At 38.9% G+C, this 17,984-nt stretch overlaps 1 protein-coding gene across 1 annotated transcript; it reads left to right on the top strand.

Annotated features, from left to right (window-relative positions):
* The first annotated feature begins 605 nt into the window (after positions 1-605).
* TRA2A (transformer 2 alpha homolog (Drosophila)) lies at positions 606-13,826 on the top strand. The gene is made up of 6 exons (XM_010193592.1): positions 606-776; positions 3,566-3,754; positions 11,160-11,275; positions 11,802-11,909; positions 12,620-12,687; positions 12,868-13,826. The coding sequence occupies exons 1-6, from the start codon at positions 744-746 to the stop codon at positions 12,876-12,878; spliced, it is 525 nt and encodes a 174-aa protein (XP_010191894.1). The 5' UTR covers positions 606-743; the 3' UTR covers positions 12,879-13,826.
* The last annotated feature ends 4,158 nt before the right edge of the window (positions 13,827-17,984 follow it).

The following is a 17,984-nucleotide window of genomic DNA, read 5'->3' as shown; positions in this document are numbered from 1 at the left end:
GCCCAGAGAGGTTGTGGAGTCTCCCTCTGTGGAGAGATTCAAAACCCGCCTGGACAACTTCCTGTGTAACGTCATCTAGGTGTTCCTGCTCTGGCAGGGGGATTGGACTGGATGATCTTTTGAGGTCCCTTCCAATCCCTAACGTTCTGTGATTCTGTGATCATACTGGTCAAAATGAGAGAGCTACTGAATCCTGCTTTGATTAATGGAGAGAGAAACAGCATCTGTGGCTCTGGAGGAGGAAGAGGAATTAGATAGTATATTATGTTGTTCCTCCTCAGTTCTTGAGAGAGATCAGTAATTCATCTTTCCTATTTATACACTTTATTCCAGAGCAGCCGAAAAATACTTACAGTGCTCTGAATTCCCTATGTTCACCCTAATGTTATAGCTTCTTTTCTTGCAGTGTTTAGTCAGAAATTAGAAATCATGCTACCAAGCAGGTTATTAGAGATCCACATGATCGTTAAATGTGCAAAGTAGAATAAACTATTTTAATTGTAGAGAGCCTCTTAAAAAACCACTTTTCTCTAGGAAATGTAAGGCTACGATTCAATACATTATGGTGCATATAACCTAACTAAAAGCTTTCTCTTTGTTGAAGATCCAGGTCCAGAAGACATTCGCACAGACGTTACACTCGTTCCAGGTCCCATTCCCATTCTCATTCCCATAGGAGACGTTCTCGAAGCAGATCATACACGCCAGAATACCGTCGTCGAAGGAGCCGTAGTCATTCTCCAATGTCCAACAGGAGAAGGCACACTGGCAGCAGAGTATGTCATGTTCATCAAGGCTGAGTAGCAACAAAACAATTGCTGCTTACATCAGTGTAGTCCAGGTTACCTGCACGCTGAATTTGACTTGCTGTCTTGTTACAGGAATTGCAAGGAGAACAGCAGTACTGATAAGATTGCCTAGAAGAGCCATAAAATAAAATTCTCAGATGTTTATTTGCTTGTAACACAGCATAGTATGGTTGTGGTTTTATAGCTCCGAGTAATTAATCTGGTTTAACTTGAAGAAATAAGCCCACGTATTACTAGCTAAATGTATTAATATTAATAGACTAAAAAAAAAATTACAGTTATGAAAAGGATCAGTAAGCCTCTCCAAATGTAAATGAGAAACATCCCTGTATGGACAGGAGGAAGTATAGATACACCAACCAAGATCTAAGATACTAATCTTGTGTCATTCTGAGAGATTTCTCCCAATGCCCTTCCTAATAATCTGTTTCAGTGCCTTAGCTTCTGGTTCCACATCTCTTCAGACTGATCTAAATGAGTGCTGTTACACACAGATCTGTCACTTCCTTGATGAGGGCTGTGATACTTTTCTGATCCTTTTAGTTTTAATCTTGTTTAGTTTCTCCAAATTTTTTACTAATCCTGTCAAAAAGAGTATATTTTTTTGCAGGCTTCACCAGGGCCAGATAATACCAATGTGAGTGTGTGGACAAGAGCAAGACTGCAGCAGTGCTAGTATGCAGAGGCTTAAGCTGTTGTGAAGCAGCGTTCCATAGTTACATTTTTTGTGGATTGTTGCCAGTGTGTAATCATGATGTAGTAAATATGAATCTAGTAAATATGTCTTGAAAAATTGGCAGGAATAGTTGAACTTTAAAAAGGGTTAGTGGATTTCCTGGTGAAAGATGAACAAATCCACCTTGGTACTTCAGGAGGTAGTGGAATATTTTGCTCTCTGAATAAATCTTTTTGCCTTGGAAATGACTCCGTGAAACACAAAACTTGTTTTCACAGTGAATTTCATTTTAATTCTGAGGAGTAGTTCTAACAGTGTCAAAACAAGACTCAAATCAACCAGATTTGAATTCCCTAAATAGCGAGGTCCTAAAGACACTAGGAAAGTTGGTAGCAATTTTGCTGCTTCTGGTCTTGTAGAGAGAGCTTGCACACTATGTTGATAGGAGGCAGTACAAAAACCTAATATGAAAGCTGTCTTTTAGTCCTCCACAGTCAGTTTAGTCCTTGCAGTGTTGATGTCCTGTCACTTGTGTGCAGGCTAATTTGTGATCCCTCTCTTGTCTCAGGGAAGGTAACAGGGTTTAAGTGTAAGGGAGATATATATAAAAAAAAGGACTGATATGTACTGTGTGGAGGGACTTGTCTAAACAATTATTTAAAAGACAGACTTCACTGGACTCACAAGAGTTTCAGTAGTAAAAAGAGCATAACTGTTAATGCCACTGAATTATCGGATAGATTAAAATACAGAGTAAAAAAGAAACCTAAGCCTGTGTAATTTAAACTTTCAAATGGCAAACTACCAGGTTTTGTTGTGCTCTTCAGCTATAACAAGGAACCATAGAAGATTTGTGTCTTAAAACAAAAGTTTGAACTTTGACAAATGGAAAGAAACTTCAAATATATGAGTAGTTTGGGCATCTTATTTTCACAATGCATTCCTGAACAAGAGCTCTGAAGAGAACACGACAAGATCTAAACCTGTTCTTTCTTTGAATTGCACTGAAAGGCTAGCTCTGAATCATAAATTACTGTGCATCAGTGGCTTTGAAAATCTGGAACTGAAATACAAATTTAAACTGTGTCAACTTTCAGTTATTTTTTCAGCAGAAACGTTAAATCCCTATTCCTGTTGCTGCTGTTTTAAATTGCTGCATCTAGTATAACAGGTGCCAGAAGCTTAACTGAAAAAATGTTAATTTTGATAAAAATAATTCTGCAGTGGAATTGGCATTAGATGAAGTCTCTGGCATGTAGAGAATGTTTGAACCCAATAGCATTTTCAAGGGTTGTACCTTGTACAGTTTCATATTTTACTTGCTTTGGTTGAATTGAAATGTTTTAAGTAGATCTGTATCCCATGTAGTGCTAAAGAGTCAAGAGTCTTGCTCTAGAAAAGTGTGCATGCTTTTGGATTAGTTTAACAGAACTCTGGCCTTCAGCACTTGTTGCTATCTAGATGAAGGAACCTGGTGATTTTCATCCAGTTTACAAGTGGACAGGGAGAAACTTTCAGATGTAAATACTGACTTTCAGTATAGTTATATAGGAAATGTTGAAGGAGGAGGAAGTTTGAGTAGAATCTATAGTTCAGCTGTCTGTGATGAGGAACTTGGATGCATTTAGTGTGTGCAACTGGAGGCAGTGTGCACTCTTGAGTACCAATGATGACTGTGCAGAAAGGCTGGAGGTGGGGGCTCAGGCTGGCTGACCTGTTCTTCGCACAGATTTGTGTGTCACCTCTGCAGCTTGTTGGTGATTCGAGTGTAAAATACTAATAGAGTAGGTTCCTGTTATTCTATAGTTTTTCTGTAATCACATTGCTTAATTTTTATCAACAGGTTTTTTTCACCAGCATGAAAAGTTCAGCTTTCTTTTTTTTCTAAAATAAAAAAGTTCATTGAAGTAGTTGCTTCTTGAAAATATCTTACAATTGGAATGATAAATGTTGAAGTGTTAAACTTTTCAATAAACCATGTGTAGTTTTCTTCAGATTAAAGATTTTTAATAATTGAGAAATTTTTATTTGAGAATGTATAACTTGTTTTTTAATTGGAGTTGAACATTTGTCTTACCAGGCTAATCCAGATCCTAATACATGTCTTGGAGTGTTTGGTCTCAGTTTGTATACTACTGAGAGAGATTTACGTGAAGTCTTTTCCCGCTATGGACCTTTGACTGGTGTCAATGTGGTTTATGATCAGCGAACTGGACGATCAAGAGGATTTGCTTTCGTTTATTTTGAGAGAATTGATGATTCTAAAGAGGTAAATTCATGCTTTACTACTTTTAACAGGTGTGCTCTTTGTGCATTTTCTTAATATCTGTAAAAAAATGTTTTTTAGTGTATTCACTAGCAGGTTCTCACAGTGAGTAATTTAAAGTGTTTTGTTCAAAAAACATGGCACTTTTTAACAGATTAAGCATTTTAGTTCAATGTTCAGATGCTTGGGCAAATTTTGAGCATGAGCTGTCTGCATTGAATCACTAATGAGCATTGTGCTTTGATTTTAGTCTATTACTTCAAAATGAAAGTAAATCTTTAGGCAGACATGGAAGCCTCCTAATTTTTTTGTAATATTTTGAAAGTTTACTTTTCAAAGCAGTTTTCTGTATCTGTCAAAATTCTGAAGATTCTCTTTACTTTCTGTTTTCTTCTCTAAAACCATGTCATTGTGAATTTGAAAAATGGTGGAGTTTGTCTTTATTTGTGGGTTGGACGGTAACTTTGCTAGTTTTATGGGTAGCTGTTTACAGCTAGGCTGAGTTGTCATTAGTGTAATTGCTCTGTAAGGAAGGAATGGAAGAATATGAACAGCAGCCTGTATTATGGTTCACCACCATAAGCATTACTTTCTTTACTTGTGTAAGGATAATGTGAGCTTTACTGCCTTTACTGAAATATGTAGATGAAATTGCAATTAAAAGTAAAGACACATCCTTTTTTCCAAAGTTTTTTTTTCCTTTAAGCCTTCACTGTGGGATTATCTCTTGGGTAAACCAAGTCACAAACTTCAGGCATCATGTTTACTTATTAATAGTCTTGGGCAGATTTTTCACATTTGCTGCTTGATTCTGTTTACATTTGATAAGTATATTCATAATGCTTGGATATGACTCTTCTCACTTAACAGTGAAGGAAGAGAGTCACAGCTGTGGAAACTATTATCAGTAGCTGAAACATGAAAACTGGTGTTACTTGATACTTTAATGAATGGAAAAAAGGTTTGTGGATGACTTGGTTGAGCTAAACTCCATTCTGATCTTTGACTGATCTCTGTTATGATCCAACAGAGGATCAGTTTGTTGAAAGAGTAGGATTCATGGATGTATGTATGTGTGGTGGTTGCAGGTTATAGGGGTAAGTAAAAGAACAGAAAACTTCCTATAGTGTCCCTTCTATATTTTCCCACTATAGCTTGGACAGGTTGAGGGAGGAGTTAATGGGGTGGATAGCTCTGTATCTCTAGTGCATCTTTAGTGGCCTGTTCTCTTCTATCTTTTAGAATTGTATTTCTTTGCATTCTGAGTTCAATGGTATTTTGATAGTGTGACTGTTTTGTAGAACATTTAACATCCAAAATACTTGCATAGTATTTCATGCCACATTTGTATGCTAGTCTTGTCTATTTTACAGCTTCATATGTCTTTAGCAATAGGGTTTTCTCCTAGTTGCCAGGGGCAATGGTCATGCATGACACCATGAACTTCTTAAAATGTTCCGTGTAAATAGCATGAAGTAATTTGTTTAGTGTAAAGCTGTTTTGGCAGATACGGCAAAACTGGAATTCAAAGAAGAATGAAAAGCATACTACTTTTAGACAGAAATACAGAAATAAAGATGAGCTCCTTAAACAGGAACTGAAGTAATTGGGAATGCAATTTAAACCCATTTTTTTTCTGCCCAGGGGGCTGGTGCATAAAGAGGAGGAAATGATGCAAAACCTCCCAACACTTGGAATTTACATAACTGGAATACTTTGGCAGAGAGGGCAGGAGACAATCTTGTCTATTTGACTTACTTCATGGGCATTGAGGACAGATTTGAAGATGGCAGTAAGTGGCAGCTAGTGTAGAAAAAGGGGTATAGCTATAGGTGTGAAACTGACAGATCCTGTAGCAGAACACTGAAGGACATGAAGTAATTCTGTGTGTGGAAGATAGATCAAATCTGAAAAATGGAGTATGCATAAATTCCATTACAATTGAATTACTTTTGTTCTGAGTAAATACCTTTTCCTCTTACAAACATAACAAAACAAACCCCGAGAAAACAAACAGAAGCCCAAAACCTCCAACAACCTAGACATCCGAATAAAGAGAATATAAAGCTCTAGATGAGATGTTGGACAAAATTCCAGATTGTGTAGAACTCTACGGGAAAATGAGGATTTCCTATCATCTTCGCTATTGTCCTTCTAAGAGAGGTAACATGGGGAAACCTCTCAGCTGACATGCTCTCAAACACTGGTAATATTAAAACTCGACACCAAGTGAATTGTGAGCAGTTATGTTTAAACTTGCATAACTTGGTTTAAGATAGGTCAGTATCAGTATTGTGTAGATTCTGTTGCAGCTGAAATCACTCTTACAAATTGGATCAGTTATTGAGCTGGTTAAAATGTTGCTGTGTGTTGAGATTCTGAAATCAAGCCATGCGATGTTTCTAGTTACATATGGTGTTAAAGGCATATGTATTGTCAACTGGCTCAGTATTGTGGAAATCCATTGGCAGTGTAAAATAACATTTCTTAAAGGTTATAATCTGCAGTGTCTTAAAAAACATCAAAGGGGCATAAGCAAAGTTGTTTGGTTTGGTTTTTTCCACTTAAGCCATTCCAATCTTCCAGAACTTGATTGTGACACCATAGCAGCCTTGTCATTAGCTGTTTAAGATCATCTTGACTACAAAGAAGAGCAGAGATTTAGCTTTTGATAACTACTAGGTCGAGCAGCTGTCAGAGCATCACAGTAGCTTCAGTCATCCCACCTTTACAGGACTGGGGAAGAAATGTTGGATGCATATATTCATTGTAAAGGAGATTTCTTGTGGAATCTCTTCTACTCTGTTTGAAAATATTGAGCTTGAGATGAAATTTTATGGTCTGACAGAAGGTTCCTTTTCTATCAAATACCTTTTATTGCAGTGGTCTAGCATTTGCAAGGTAGTACTTGATTTAGCTTGTTTTGTTCTGACCCATATTGAAGATGCTCATGGACTTTGTCCTTAGTTCACAACATGAGAGCATACAATAAACGTTGAGGATTGATGGCTGTTTGTCCAGAAATGCTGAGGTTTTGCCTTGCTGATGTTCTTTTCAGTGTGCTTGCTCAGAGCCTATTTCAAAAGCTTATGTTATTATCTGCCTTTTTCTAGAAGAGTGTTCTTTCTTATGGCTGTAGTGGTTTTTGTAGTTATGCAGTTTTTTCTTTAAAAAAAAAATCTAAGTAATATTTGGTATTGCTTTTTTACCTTGGGTGTTGCAGTGTGTTATGTTGACCACTCGTGTGCTAAGACTTCAGAACCACATGTGCAATATTATGCAAAGATCAGAATCTAATTTCTCAAGACTGGCATTCTTTCTTGTATAGTTCTCAGTATTTGCAACACTGACATTTGAGCCAGTATTGTAATATTGCAGGCTTGCAGTATTTTCCCTAAATTATAGACGATAGTCACCTGTCCATCACATTAGGATTTTCTTCCTTTATTTAGAGGAACACAAACTTTGGTGTACTAGGATGAGGGGGATTGATTATCTCAGGGTTAACAATAAACTGAGAGGATTAAGAGTAAAAAGTGCTGACTGTTCTAGGGAGGTGATTCTTACTGCAGTGACCAGAGATTCCACTATCCAGTTTTTCAGTAATGCAGAGTATGAAGTACCAGTTGCTGCTTAAACTGAGGCTACTGTGAATGTACTATATGTCTGCAGCAAGAACTCATCTGAGACACATGAGCTACAGCAGCTGTTGGCAATACGGGATTTTCTGTTTTCTAGTTATATGCTTCTTATAGTTTTGAGCATCTTTCAGAACCATTTTCTGAAGTAGTGTTCACTAGCAATCAAGACAAACTTTATACAGACAAACTGAGCTGTTAACATAATTTGATTGCCAAAGACTGGAATAATAACAGGGGTTTTTATTTTCATTTGCAAGGCATTTAATCTGCAGTGCAAGCAGGCCAGCTTAGAAGCACCATTATTGACCAAAACATCTCCTATAGCTTGTTGTAGAAATTATTTAAGTATTGTTTGTGGTATCAAGAGACCCTTGATACACCAGAAAAGAATACAAGAAGGTCTCAAGCTTTTGGAATTCCAAGTTACAGACTTCTGGAGACTTTGAAATATATTGAATTAATAGATGTTTAAGGTCAGTTACATTAAAAAAATAATCATTGACAAGATTTTAATAATATTTTTTAAAAACAAAACCTCAGACTAGCGAATATAAATTGACTTTTGTTCAGAGGTGCAATGGGCACTTGAATTCAGTTTGGCAGACTGCAGGAAGTGTAAAAAGCCAGGTTTCTCAATTTCCACTTTCATCCCATCAGGTTGTTGGTTGGGTTTTTTCAGAATGTCCTTTCAGGTGTCCTCATTAAATCCAAACCTGAACTATACTGAGGAGGGAAAAAAGCTAATCTGTTACGTCTGTTCATCCTATGCTGTACCCATGATACAGTAGAGATTGTTTTTATTGATGGCATTAAATACAATATGGGAAGGACTTCAGGTTAAAAACAAACAAGAAATCTCAAAATCATGAACAAAAAGAGGCAATATCTTACATAATTATTTTTCAGTCATGAAAATATATTTTCAGAGTGAATCCCAACCTAAATTGCTCATGTTTGATTGACTTCAAGGTTTTTCAGTCTCTATGTCACTGACTTCACAGTGGTCGCGTTATTGAAGTAATTCAGAGCAGTTGGACACAGCTGAAATGAAGGCTTGGTGATCATTTGTACAGTACAAATGGTGTTTTGAGCTTTGTAGTAGAAATGTAGTGACTGACATCAGCTTTGCCAAGTCAAGTTCTCTCCCCACTGCCTCCCCACAGTCTTTGCCCAGTGACCACAGTGCAGGTCGCAGAAATTTCCCACGTTTTTTCCTTGTCCAAGCTGCCCTTTGCGGTGTTATCCAGAATGAAAGATTATTTCGTTTCTTTCAGTGAATTCTTAATTGCTGAACTAACACCAGCCAGCTGTGAATGTTTATGCTTATAATTATGAGTTCAGTGTTTCCAAACTTGTTTTTCTCTGCCTAAATACTAAGACATGTAGAGAACGCTACGTACTGTAGTAAATGTCAAGTGAAGTTGAAATCTGTTAAAATGAATGCTTTTTTAACTGTTTTGAGCCACTGGAGGCCATGATCCTGTAGTTTGGGAACTCCTCATTTTGTCAAAGTAACACCTTACAGGTAATAATTTCAAAGAGTTTTGTTTTCATAGGTCAACTGCTGTAGGCTTAAAACTGTAATCTAAGATTGAATTATTACCTATGCCATTCCCAATCCTCAATCTTTGTTTGCTGACTATAAACATATAGGTGTGTATTCTGGCCTACAAAGTCAATTTTTCCATAGAATTTGCAACCAAAACTAATAGCATGTGTTTAGATGAATACTGTTTACTTACTTATTTACTGTAATCTTGCAAAGCCATGCAAATCTTTTAACAACATTGAGATATTTGAAAGAAAGTCAAGGTTGAAATAAAACCAGGCTGTTGACAGTTAAAGGCTCCTCAAAGGGTACTGTGTGTCTTAAGCCCCAATAGAATTTGACTTTTCTCTTCAAATGTTTCATTTGGTGGTCTGGAAAATACACTTCTATCTTTTACACAGTATTTGAGAATCTTCCGCATTGTTAAAGGGAATGTGCATTTTTTTTTCCCCTTTGACTTTTAAGTGTTAATGTAGTATTCATCCATACCCAAAAAAAGCAAGCTGAAATTTGTTTTGAGTATGACATGCTAGTCTAATAAAATTGTAACATCCAAAATTTGATTATGAACTAGTTTTAACTTCAAAGAAAACATAAAAACATCAGTAATTAGAATCACAAATATGTTTTTAAACAGCCTTTGTACAGGAGAAATACTGTTGTATAACTTGTCTGAAACCAGGTTAAGGAAATTAAAGCTAATGATCATGTTTTCATCACAGAACATACTTTAGTGTGTGTTGAAAGACTTGAAATATCCTTTGGCTCTGCCTTGCAGTTAGCCAGATACAGTTTTGTATTTTCATGGGAACAGCACTCACTAGGTGGCGCCATAGCACAGGCATAAACAGCGTTATTAAAACACAAAGTGTAGCTAAATAGGTTAGGGATAATCAGTCACTTTCAGTCTGGGGACATCACTGTTAAATTATATGGGTGTCACGTTTTTGTTTCCTCTCTAACCCCTGCATTACTTCAGTAAGGATCTTATTAGAGAGCTGTAAAAAGTTACCTTTCCAAATAGTTGTTTGCTTTTTTTTTTTTAAAGAAGAAAAATGCTCTGCTTAGAGGCACCTTGATGTTTCGAGGTTGTATATTGTTCCTCATGGTTAAATAATAGCAAAGTGCTTGTGTTCTTTAACTCAAGATTGTGACAATGTCCCTTCCCCACATATGAAAAATGAAAATAATGTGTATTGGGCTAAGTTTTGTGCTTATTGCCATGACTTCAGTGGTCTGTACTATATTTCGGAGATTGTAGAGCAGCTGATGAAAGCAACAAAATAAATTGCTTTGCAAATCTGAGTACCTTTTAAGTCCAGCATTGTTAAATTCTTAAGGTTGTAGGTGTGATGTTTTGTTTGTGTGTTCTGGGGATTTTTTTTTTCCGAGGGTTGTTTTTTTTTTAAGTTACTGTTGCATGAATAAAGTCTCAAAAGTACGCTGTTCTCCTTTGAAAAACTATTTTAGTGATACTGGGGTTGTGAAAGGCCACTGTATCAGCTCTCAGAGTGGAGAAGCAGGGGCTGGAATACCCAGCGAGTGTGTGCAGGGGCTGCGGGCGCGTCTGGAGGCACGGGCGTCTCCAGTGCAGACCCTTACGCGTATCGCCTTAGCGAGCTGCTATTGTGCGAGAGAGTGGGGAGGAAGGTTGTAATTAGGTATCCATGTAGGCTAACCCGCCATTTTACTAAGCTCTGCTGGAGCAAGTCCTTGTAAGGGAGATGGCAGGAGGCTGGGAGAGCATGAAATGGCAGCCGACGAGCAGTAATCCGGCCATATGCACCCTACAGGAAGCCACTGTTTTGCACGGCTTTTGAATCTACCCGTCCCCTCTGGGTCAGAGACGGCGGTAGGAAGGATGCAGTGTTCAGGAAAAGCTGTTTTGGGCTTTCAGTTTGCCTTTCTGGTGGGTAGAAGACAGAGTCTAGGGAAAGTGACTGTGGTGGTGGTTAGCACTGTGCTTTCTTAAAGAAGGGGTTGCGTGTCACGTTACTCGGGCCCCCCAGTGCAAGTCCTGTAACACTGCTGGCAAGCGGGCCAGCGGACAGATGAGCCATTCGCCACAGTGGGGCACTAGTAACCAGTCTAAAGAAAAACCGGTTCAGGGTGTGTTTTTCCTGATGGAAAAGAGTGTGTTTTGTACATAACCTACTGGTAACTGAAGGCTACCAGTAGGTTGCAGGTTTCAGGTCCCTATTCCTTGTCTCTTCTGCAGGCAATGGAGCACGCAAACGGTATGGAGCTGGATGGCAGGAGGATTCGGGTGGATTACTCCATCACCAAGAGAGCACATACACCCACCCCTGGCATCTACATGGGCAGGCCAACGCAGTAAGGAGTTCACTTATTTCTTGTAATGGGACTAAAATGGATTTAAACTGAATGTTTGGAGTCTGATTGAAGAAATAAAGCTACAGATATTTTTTGAGATTTTAGAGTTATGCCAATTGTGTTTTACCACAAAATTATTAATATAAAGAATGCATTACTGCGGTTCACATATGCCATTAAATCCTACTGTAGTTCATTGCATCTTTACTTATAAAAAATACTGAAGGAGTTATTTTGAAAAATACATATCCAGCGTGGTCAGTTAATGTACCCTTAGCTTACTGAAATACCAAGGTGGGCATTTGCCTTTCATTTTGATGGGAATTAGGCTCAAATCTTTGGTGGGTTTTCTGGCCTTTCTTGAGGGTGTTTTTCATTAAATGTTTCATTGTTAGATTGTTTCATGGCGTAGTCTTAAGTGCCTGATTCACAAGAACACTTTAAAAAAGCTTTTAAATAATTTGAATCAAGATGAAGAGTAGATACCCAAAGTATTATTCTTTTTTTTTCGCTTTTTCCCTAACAGCAGTGGAGGAGGTGGTGGTGGAGGAGCAGGTCGTCGCCGTGACTCATACTATGATAGGGGGTATGACAGAGGATATGACAGATACGAAGAATATGACTACAGATACAGGTACCTAATTTTTATTTTATTGCTGTAGGAACAGTGGGCTTGTTGGAAAAACTGAAACGTTAAGTGAAAAAAGTGTTATTTGGTTTGTAGCAAGATTCTGCGTACGTGCTTGCTATGTCTTAGAGCCTCGTTGCGTTAGGTTTTGTGGGATTGAAGTAGACGTAATCCTCAGTGTTGTAATTCGGTTTTATGGTAAACAGTTGAGCAAGAGGTTAATTCTGCTACCTGAAGGAGGTAGAGCACATGCCCTCTGAATCTGGTGGACAGCTAGAAAGGGAACTCCTTTTTCCATGCTGTATATAGAACCAGGGACAGCTGACACACAGTGCTGTTTAAAAAGGGGTTATTTGTAGATGAGATTTTTAATGCTTGACATTTCATAACCATCTCACTGGAAAGTTATCTAGTTTCAGAGAATGTTGTTCAACAAGAATTGTAGGCATCTGTAAAAGCACTTCATGTGTTTGCAAGGCTACTGAGAGTTTGTTAAATTCTGTCTGGGAATATCTCACAGTTTTAAACACATCAAATAGAGAAATATAAAAGCATTTGTTAAATAACTGTAAGCCACAGCCAAATAAAGCTGAAATCATTCATGCAGACCAAGTCTTTCACTGCTAAGGAAATGGTTCTGTTGTGTAGAAGTGATGTGAATAAGGCTTCTTTCATAATGGATGTTGTTTGCTTTTTTTTTTTAATTTCCTTTAAAGGAGACGATCACCATCACCTTATTATAGTCGATATCGATCACGATCAAGATCCCGTTCCTATAGTCCAAGTAAGTAAATGCAAGTGATAAATAGAAATCTGGCTGGCTTAAATCTTCTTGTTACCAGTGTTAATGGATTGATGGAAATTCTGAATGTGAAAGCAAAAACGCTGAGCACATAAAAGCCAAGGTGATATGTGTAGAGTTTATAGTAATTGTGGGTTTTTGTTTTTGTTTTTTTTTTTCCAGGGCGCTACTGAAGATGAGAAGAGTTACAGTTGAGGATGTGATTTTTAAATACAAAGTTCAGATCTTAGCTTCCCTACTGCTTTCCCTCCCATCCCTCCCTTCCTTGTCCTCCATCCAGCTCTTTTACAAATCTTTGGTTCATTTAGAATATACATATTTTCAGTTGAAGTATTCCTGTTTTCCATCCCTCCTTATTGTAATACTCTTAAATATTGTAATTGTTGTAGTTTTTGTGTAGTAAAACATCTTAAGTAAAATGAAATAGAGAACACAAAGTGCTGATACATTTTGGAAGTCCGTTCCTATTTTGTTTTTAAAACGATTGGACTCCTGACTAATCAGAAGAAAGCATTGATATTTTTAAAGCTTGCATGTCATATGTAATATGCACACTCAGATACTTTAATATAAACCTGCATTTCCAAGCAATTCGTTAATCTTTCTGTTAAAATGTTTACCTATTACTTTGATAAACAAGTAACGACTTTGAGCCTTTTCTGTAATGACAAATTTTCTTAGATAGTCATGAAACCTGAGGATTTCTTTGTCAGGTAGTTGCTTTGAGTGTAGACTATTTGAATTAGAGCAAAATTTGGTATTTGACTGGGAAAATAGACCCTTGTACACTCAAAATTTAAGGCCGTGTTTTATAGATAAGGTTTCTGGATCGCTACACAGTGGATGAAGTTAAAACTGTAAAAATCGTGGGGTTTTTATTGTACTTGGTTGACATTTCCCCTTAATCGGTGCAGGAGAAAAAATATTTATTGAACATAGCAATTAGTTGTATAATTTGCTGTTTATTTAAACAACACAAAAAAGCACCAACTTTTTGGTATTGCAATAATGATTAAGCCAGTTTTGTTTCCAGTCCTTTTTGGAGTTTTGGAAGTATGGATGGAAAAAACCTACAACTGCGTGTCAACCTTTTTTTCTCCTCAATAAAAGTGAATTCCACTGAGATGTGGTTTCTTGTCTTCTGTTGTGCACTTCATAGCAATTTGGAGTACAGGTTGAACAAGACTTGATGTTCCCATATGGATAAATAACGTGAGCGTTTGCCTTCTCAGGAGCCTGCCCTGAGAATCTGCGTGCTGTTACCTTCAATGGCTCAGCAGAGTGGGTCGTCCAGCTTTCTCCTGGGCCACCTTTGGCGCTTGCTGTGGTTCTGGTGAGGAGGTTTAAGGAGAGGAACACTCTTGACTTTGTTCAGGTTTCTGGCAAGTTTAAGCCTCCAAAATGACTCACCGTGTGGCTGACTGAACATCGGTGTTGGCACAGCAAAAGGAATGGGACAGAATCATGGAAAGGAATGGAAAAAGCATTCCATTCTGCTTGTCAGGGAATGCCACCAGAAGAGTTTGTCATCATTTTAAGGGGGTAAGGCTGTGAAATGTAATTTTGTTAACTGTTGCAGTGTCAGTGCCAGGAACTATTTACAAGTGATTGAAAGAAACAAACACATCCAACTCTTGAAGGCTCGATGCAATAAGCCAGGAGAAACTGGGGACAAAACAAGTTCTAACTTGATGTTTATTACTCAATACTTTTTACCCATTATGTTTTATCCATAAATTGTAGTTGAAAACTCCTAGTAAAACAAAAGCAAAGGACCTGAAACACTGAACTTCAACAACTAAGCTTCCAACTCTGATTTTTCTGGTGATCTAGACAAATTAGGAAGTGTTAGGAAAAATGTTCTCTGTAAACCAAAATGCTAAAGTCTGTTAATGGAGAATTGTAGGTATTTTTAATTTTGGTTTTGTACCTGCTGGAGTACGGTCCCTTTGAAGACCAGGTGAAAAGTGGTAATTCTTACTGTATTGGACTTACTTGTATGTAATGTATGAGTAACTTACACTTAGGTGACTATTTCTAAAACCATCAGTCTTGAAATGGGAAGGAGAATTTGTAGCTGTTTCCTCATCCATGTATTTTTTTTTTTTTAAATATTTGACCTGAGGTCAGTTGGCAGAGATCTCTTGTGTTCAGAAGTTTTCTGTGGCTTGTGGTTCACATTCTCCCCAAGGATGGGAGTCCTGTCTCTGTTGTAAATGGATTTAGGAACACCGTTTATTTAAGCTTCTGGTACTCTTGATGAAAGAAAATAGCCTGGGTAACTCTTACATGGTGTCTCTGAACACAGCTAAACAGATTTGTACTTTTTCCAGTAATTTTTGTATTTTCTTTAGTTCTAGTGAAGGAATTGCAAGCTTAGTCAGATTCTGATCATATTCTAAAGTTTTGCAACAAAGTAAAAATAAATCAACCTAAGTAACAAAACTTGGTGTTACTTTGTGCTAGTCCACAGTAAGCTTAAATTCACAGTTTAATTGCAGGGAATATTTAAATATTGGCTCTAGATGAGCCTGGCAGTTCACCTATATTTTATATAGCCTCAATTCTAGCTAATTTTGGTAAGAACACAAGACAACACTCGCTTTTAAACGTGCTGTGTTCCCAAATGCTTCCAAGTAGCCTTAAGAAGTCCACAGCAGCTGCTGTGCAGGCTGGCTCAGAACTTGGGAAATGTGCACCCGACGACAGCGGTTAGAGGTGTACTTCTTTAGATGTTGGGTCAGAATAACTTGTGTGTGTGTGTGCACATAAAGGTGGTGTGCATGAGGTGGAGTCTATTAAGGCTATCGTTTTGTCATTTGTCCTATATAACTGTACTTTAAACCTGTGGTGACATTAAGCCATCAGTCTTGCAGTGCTCGCCAAAGCATTTGTGGTGCTGCGTGATAGGAGAGGTGGGAGCTGGTCAGCTGGAGATTGCATTTTGGAAAAGTGCCTCCTGTTTGGCTTCACAGAGGGAGAGTAGTTAGGTGTATCTGTAGACACTATTTCTTGCTTACATTTTACTTCTGCATAAAGTATTTCAGGTGGGACTGCCTCTGCCTACAGACAGGTAAGGACTGTCAGGTTCAGCAAAGGATGTTTTTCTGTATATCATCCGGAGCTGTAAATACAACGCTTTGACCGAGTCTGGTCAAAAAAACCTCAAAACTACATGTAGAGCAATGGATCAGTGCTGAGAAGCGGGTCTTGCAATAATCTCTAGTTGTTTGGACCCCTCTTTTTCACTGCTCCGCTTTTGCTCCTGTTAGCATGATGATAACTAGATGTTCTTTTACTGCTATCTGAGGTTATGAGAAAGATGCTTATTTACAGTGCTTCTTCCATAGCTGTTAGCTGGCCCTCTCTGTCTCATGGTCAAAACCCTGGAGATGAGGAGAACCTGAAGGACAGCTAAAGGTAGCCAGTGTTTATTAGGCTTTAGACTTTATAGACTCTGCTATCTTTTATAGATTGTGTTGAAGCAGACACCAAATTCTCACAGGAAAGAGCCACCAGGGCATGTTGATTACTAAATGGCTGTTGATGAGGTGTGATTCCACTACACTGGCAGCACATACCTTCAGCAAATATAAGTAGTAATTAAAGTGACTGATGCCACATCATCTGCTTGAGCAGTGACGGCAGCACAAGTAACTGTGTCTGTCGCTGCATGGCTGGGGTGGCCCTGGCCCTCCCTCCGGTGCCACTGGCTCTCCCAGGGAGTGTTTGATGCCATCACATCAGCTGCTAGCACTTGAGGGAAAAAGTAGCAAGAGCAAGGCTTCACTAAAAATCCCCAAAATCTAGTGCTAGGCTCACACTCACAGCGGAACATAGTTTGGGGATGTTTTTCTTGTTTTAAAATAAAACAGCCTTTCAAAGTCTAGATTTCCAGGCAGTCTTATATACAGCGTGTTTATTTCCATCTACTGAAGGCTAGAAAGAAGGCCATGCAGCAATCCATGTGAGGATTTCAGAGAAGAGACGAGAACAATAGGTCTTCAAAATAAAAGACAAAACCTTAGGAGAGTTAACAACGGGACTCAATATTGGTAGAGCTGAGAATATTCCCTGGAAAGGAAAGTTCATGCTGGGATAAAGTCACCTGATGTGTGGGAATGCAGGAGGTCTGGATTTGGTTCCTACCTCAGCCTGCGTGGGTAACCTTGGACAGAATATTTAATCTCAGTTTTCCATATATGAAGATGAGGCTAATAAATACTCTTCTTCCATCATTTTTTTTATTTGGTCTGTTCCAGCTTTAGAAGGCAGTGGGCGATTTGCGAGAGGATCTGGGATAGATGATTAAACCACTTTATATGAATCTATAAATAAGTCTATAAAGTCTATACCAGCACTAACAGATGCAGAACATGTAAAATTGGCCACACCTGCACAGGGTTATCTTTCAGGACTGGTCTATCTGGTCTTAAGCAGACATTGCAGGAGAGGATGTGTTTCCAGAGAGTCCAGTTCTGGCACTAAAATGCCAGGAGGTTTCTTCCTCATGTGGACGCAGATGATGAAGGAGCACCCAGCTTGCTTCAGTCTGGGGAAGACGCAGAGCCCCATTTCCCAGCCCAAGTTTAGCCCCCCTGCCTCTATGTCCACACGTCAGAGCAGTTGGAGGTGCACGCTCAAACACCAACACGTTTAAGAAAATAGTACAGAATCTATGTTAATGTTTTAACATTCCCTCAAACTTACGGGTTTTGGTGCATCTCTGATTATACCACACTGTTAGTTTTGCTCTCCAAAGCTGGAGAAACCTGGGACCTTTGCTGCAAAATCAGGGTTGCACTGGGCAGACGTTATCCCTGGGTTAATCAAAAAGCAGTTGTACAGCTCAGTCCACAGGCTGACCATGCAGCCCAACCCACAAACCTCCCACCAATAGCACTCGGGTGAGCTTAGGTTCTTTATTCCTCTGCCAACACCCCACAGCAGCTGCGTGTCACCAAGCAGGGTTCCCCAGGTTGCAGCAGTCCCCGTGTCCCAGGGGTTAGGGGACAGAACTGGCTGGGAGCACCCTGGGGACCCCCGGGGACCTTCCACCCTGCCACTCGCAAGGGAAGGAGGAGCGAGGGCTGCAGCCCTGGGCCTGGGACTTGGCAGCTGCTTCACTTGCTCGAGGGAAGCTCCCAAACTCACCCGTCCAGCCCTGCTTCGAGCCCAGTTCCTCCAGTGGCTGCCTGAGCAGATAGGACTGTGAGTAACTGGTATCATGTTTAGGTTGTGGGGAGATGAAGTGATGAGCAATGGATAAATGTGGTCTC

Source organism: Mesitornis unicolor, unplaced genomic scaffold (genome assembly GCF_000695765.1).
Source record: "Mesitornis unicolor isolate BGI_N332 unplaced genomic scaffold, ASM69576v1 scaffold33421, whole genome shotgun sequence".
Classification (NCBI taxonomy): domain Eukaryota; kingdom Metazoa; phylum Chordata; class Aves; order Mesitornithiformes; family Mesitornithidae; genus Mesitornis; species Mesitornis unicolor.
This window is presented reverse-complemented; position numbering and strand designations above follow the sequence as displayed.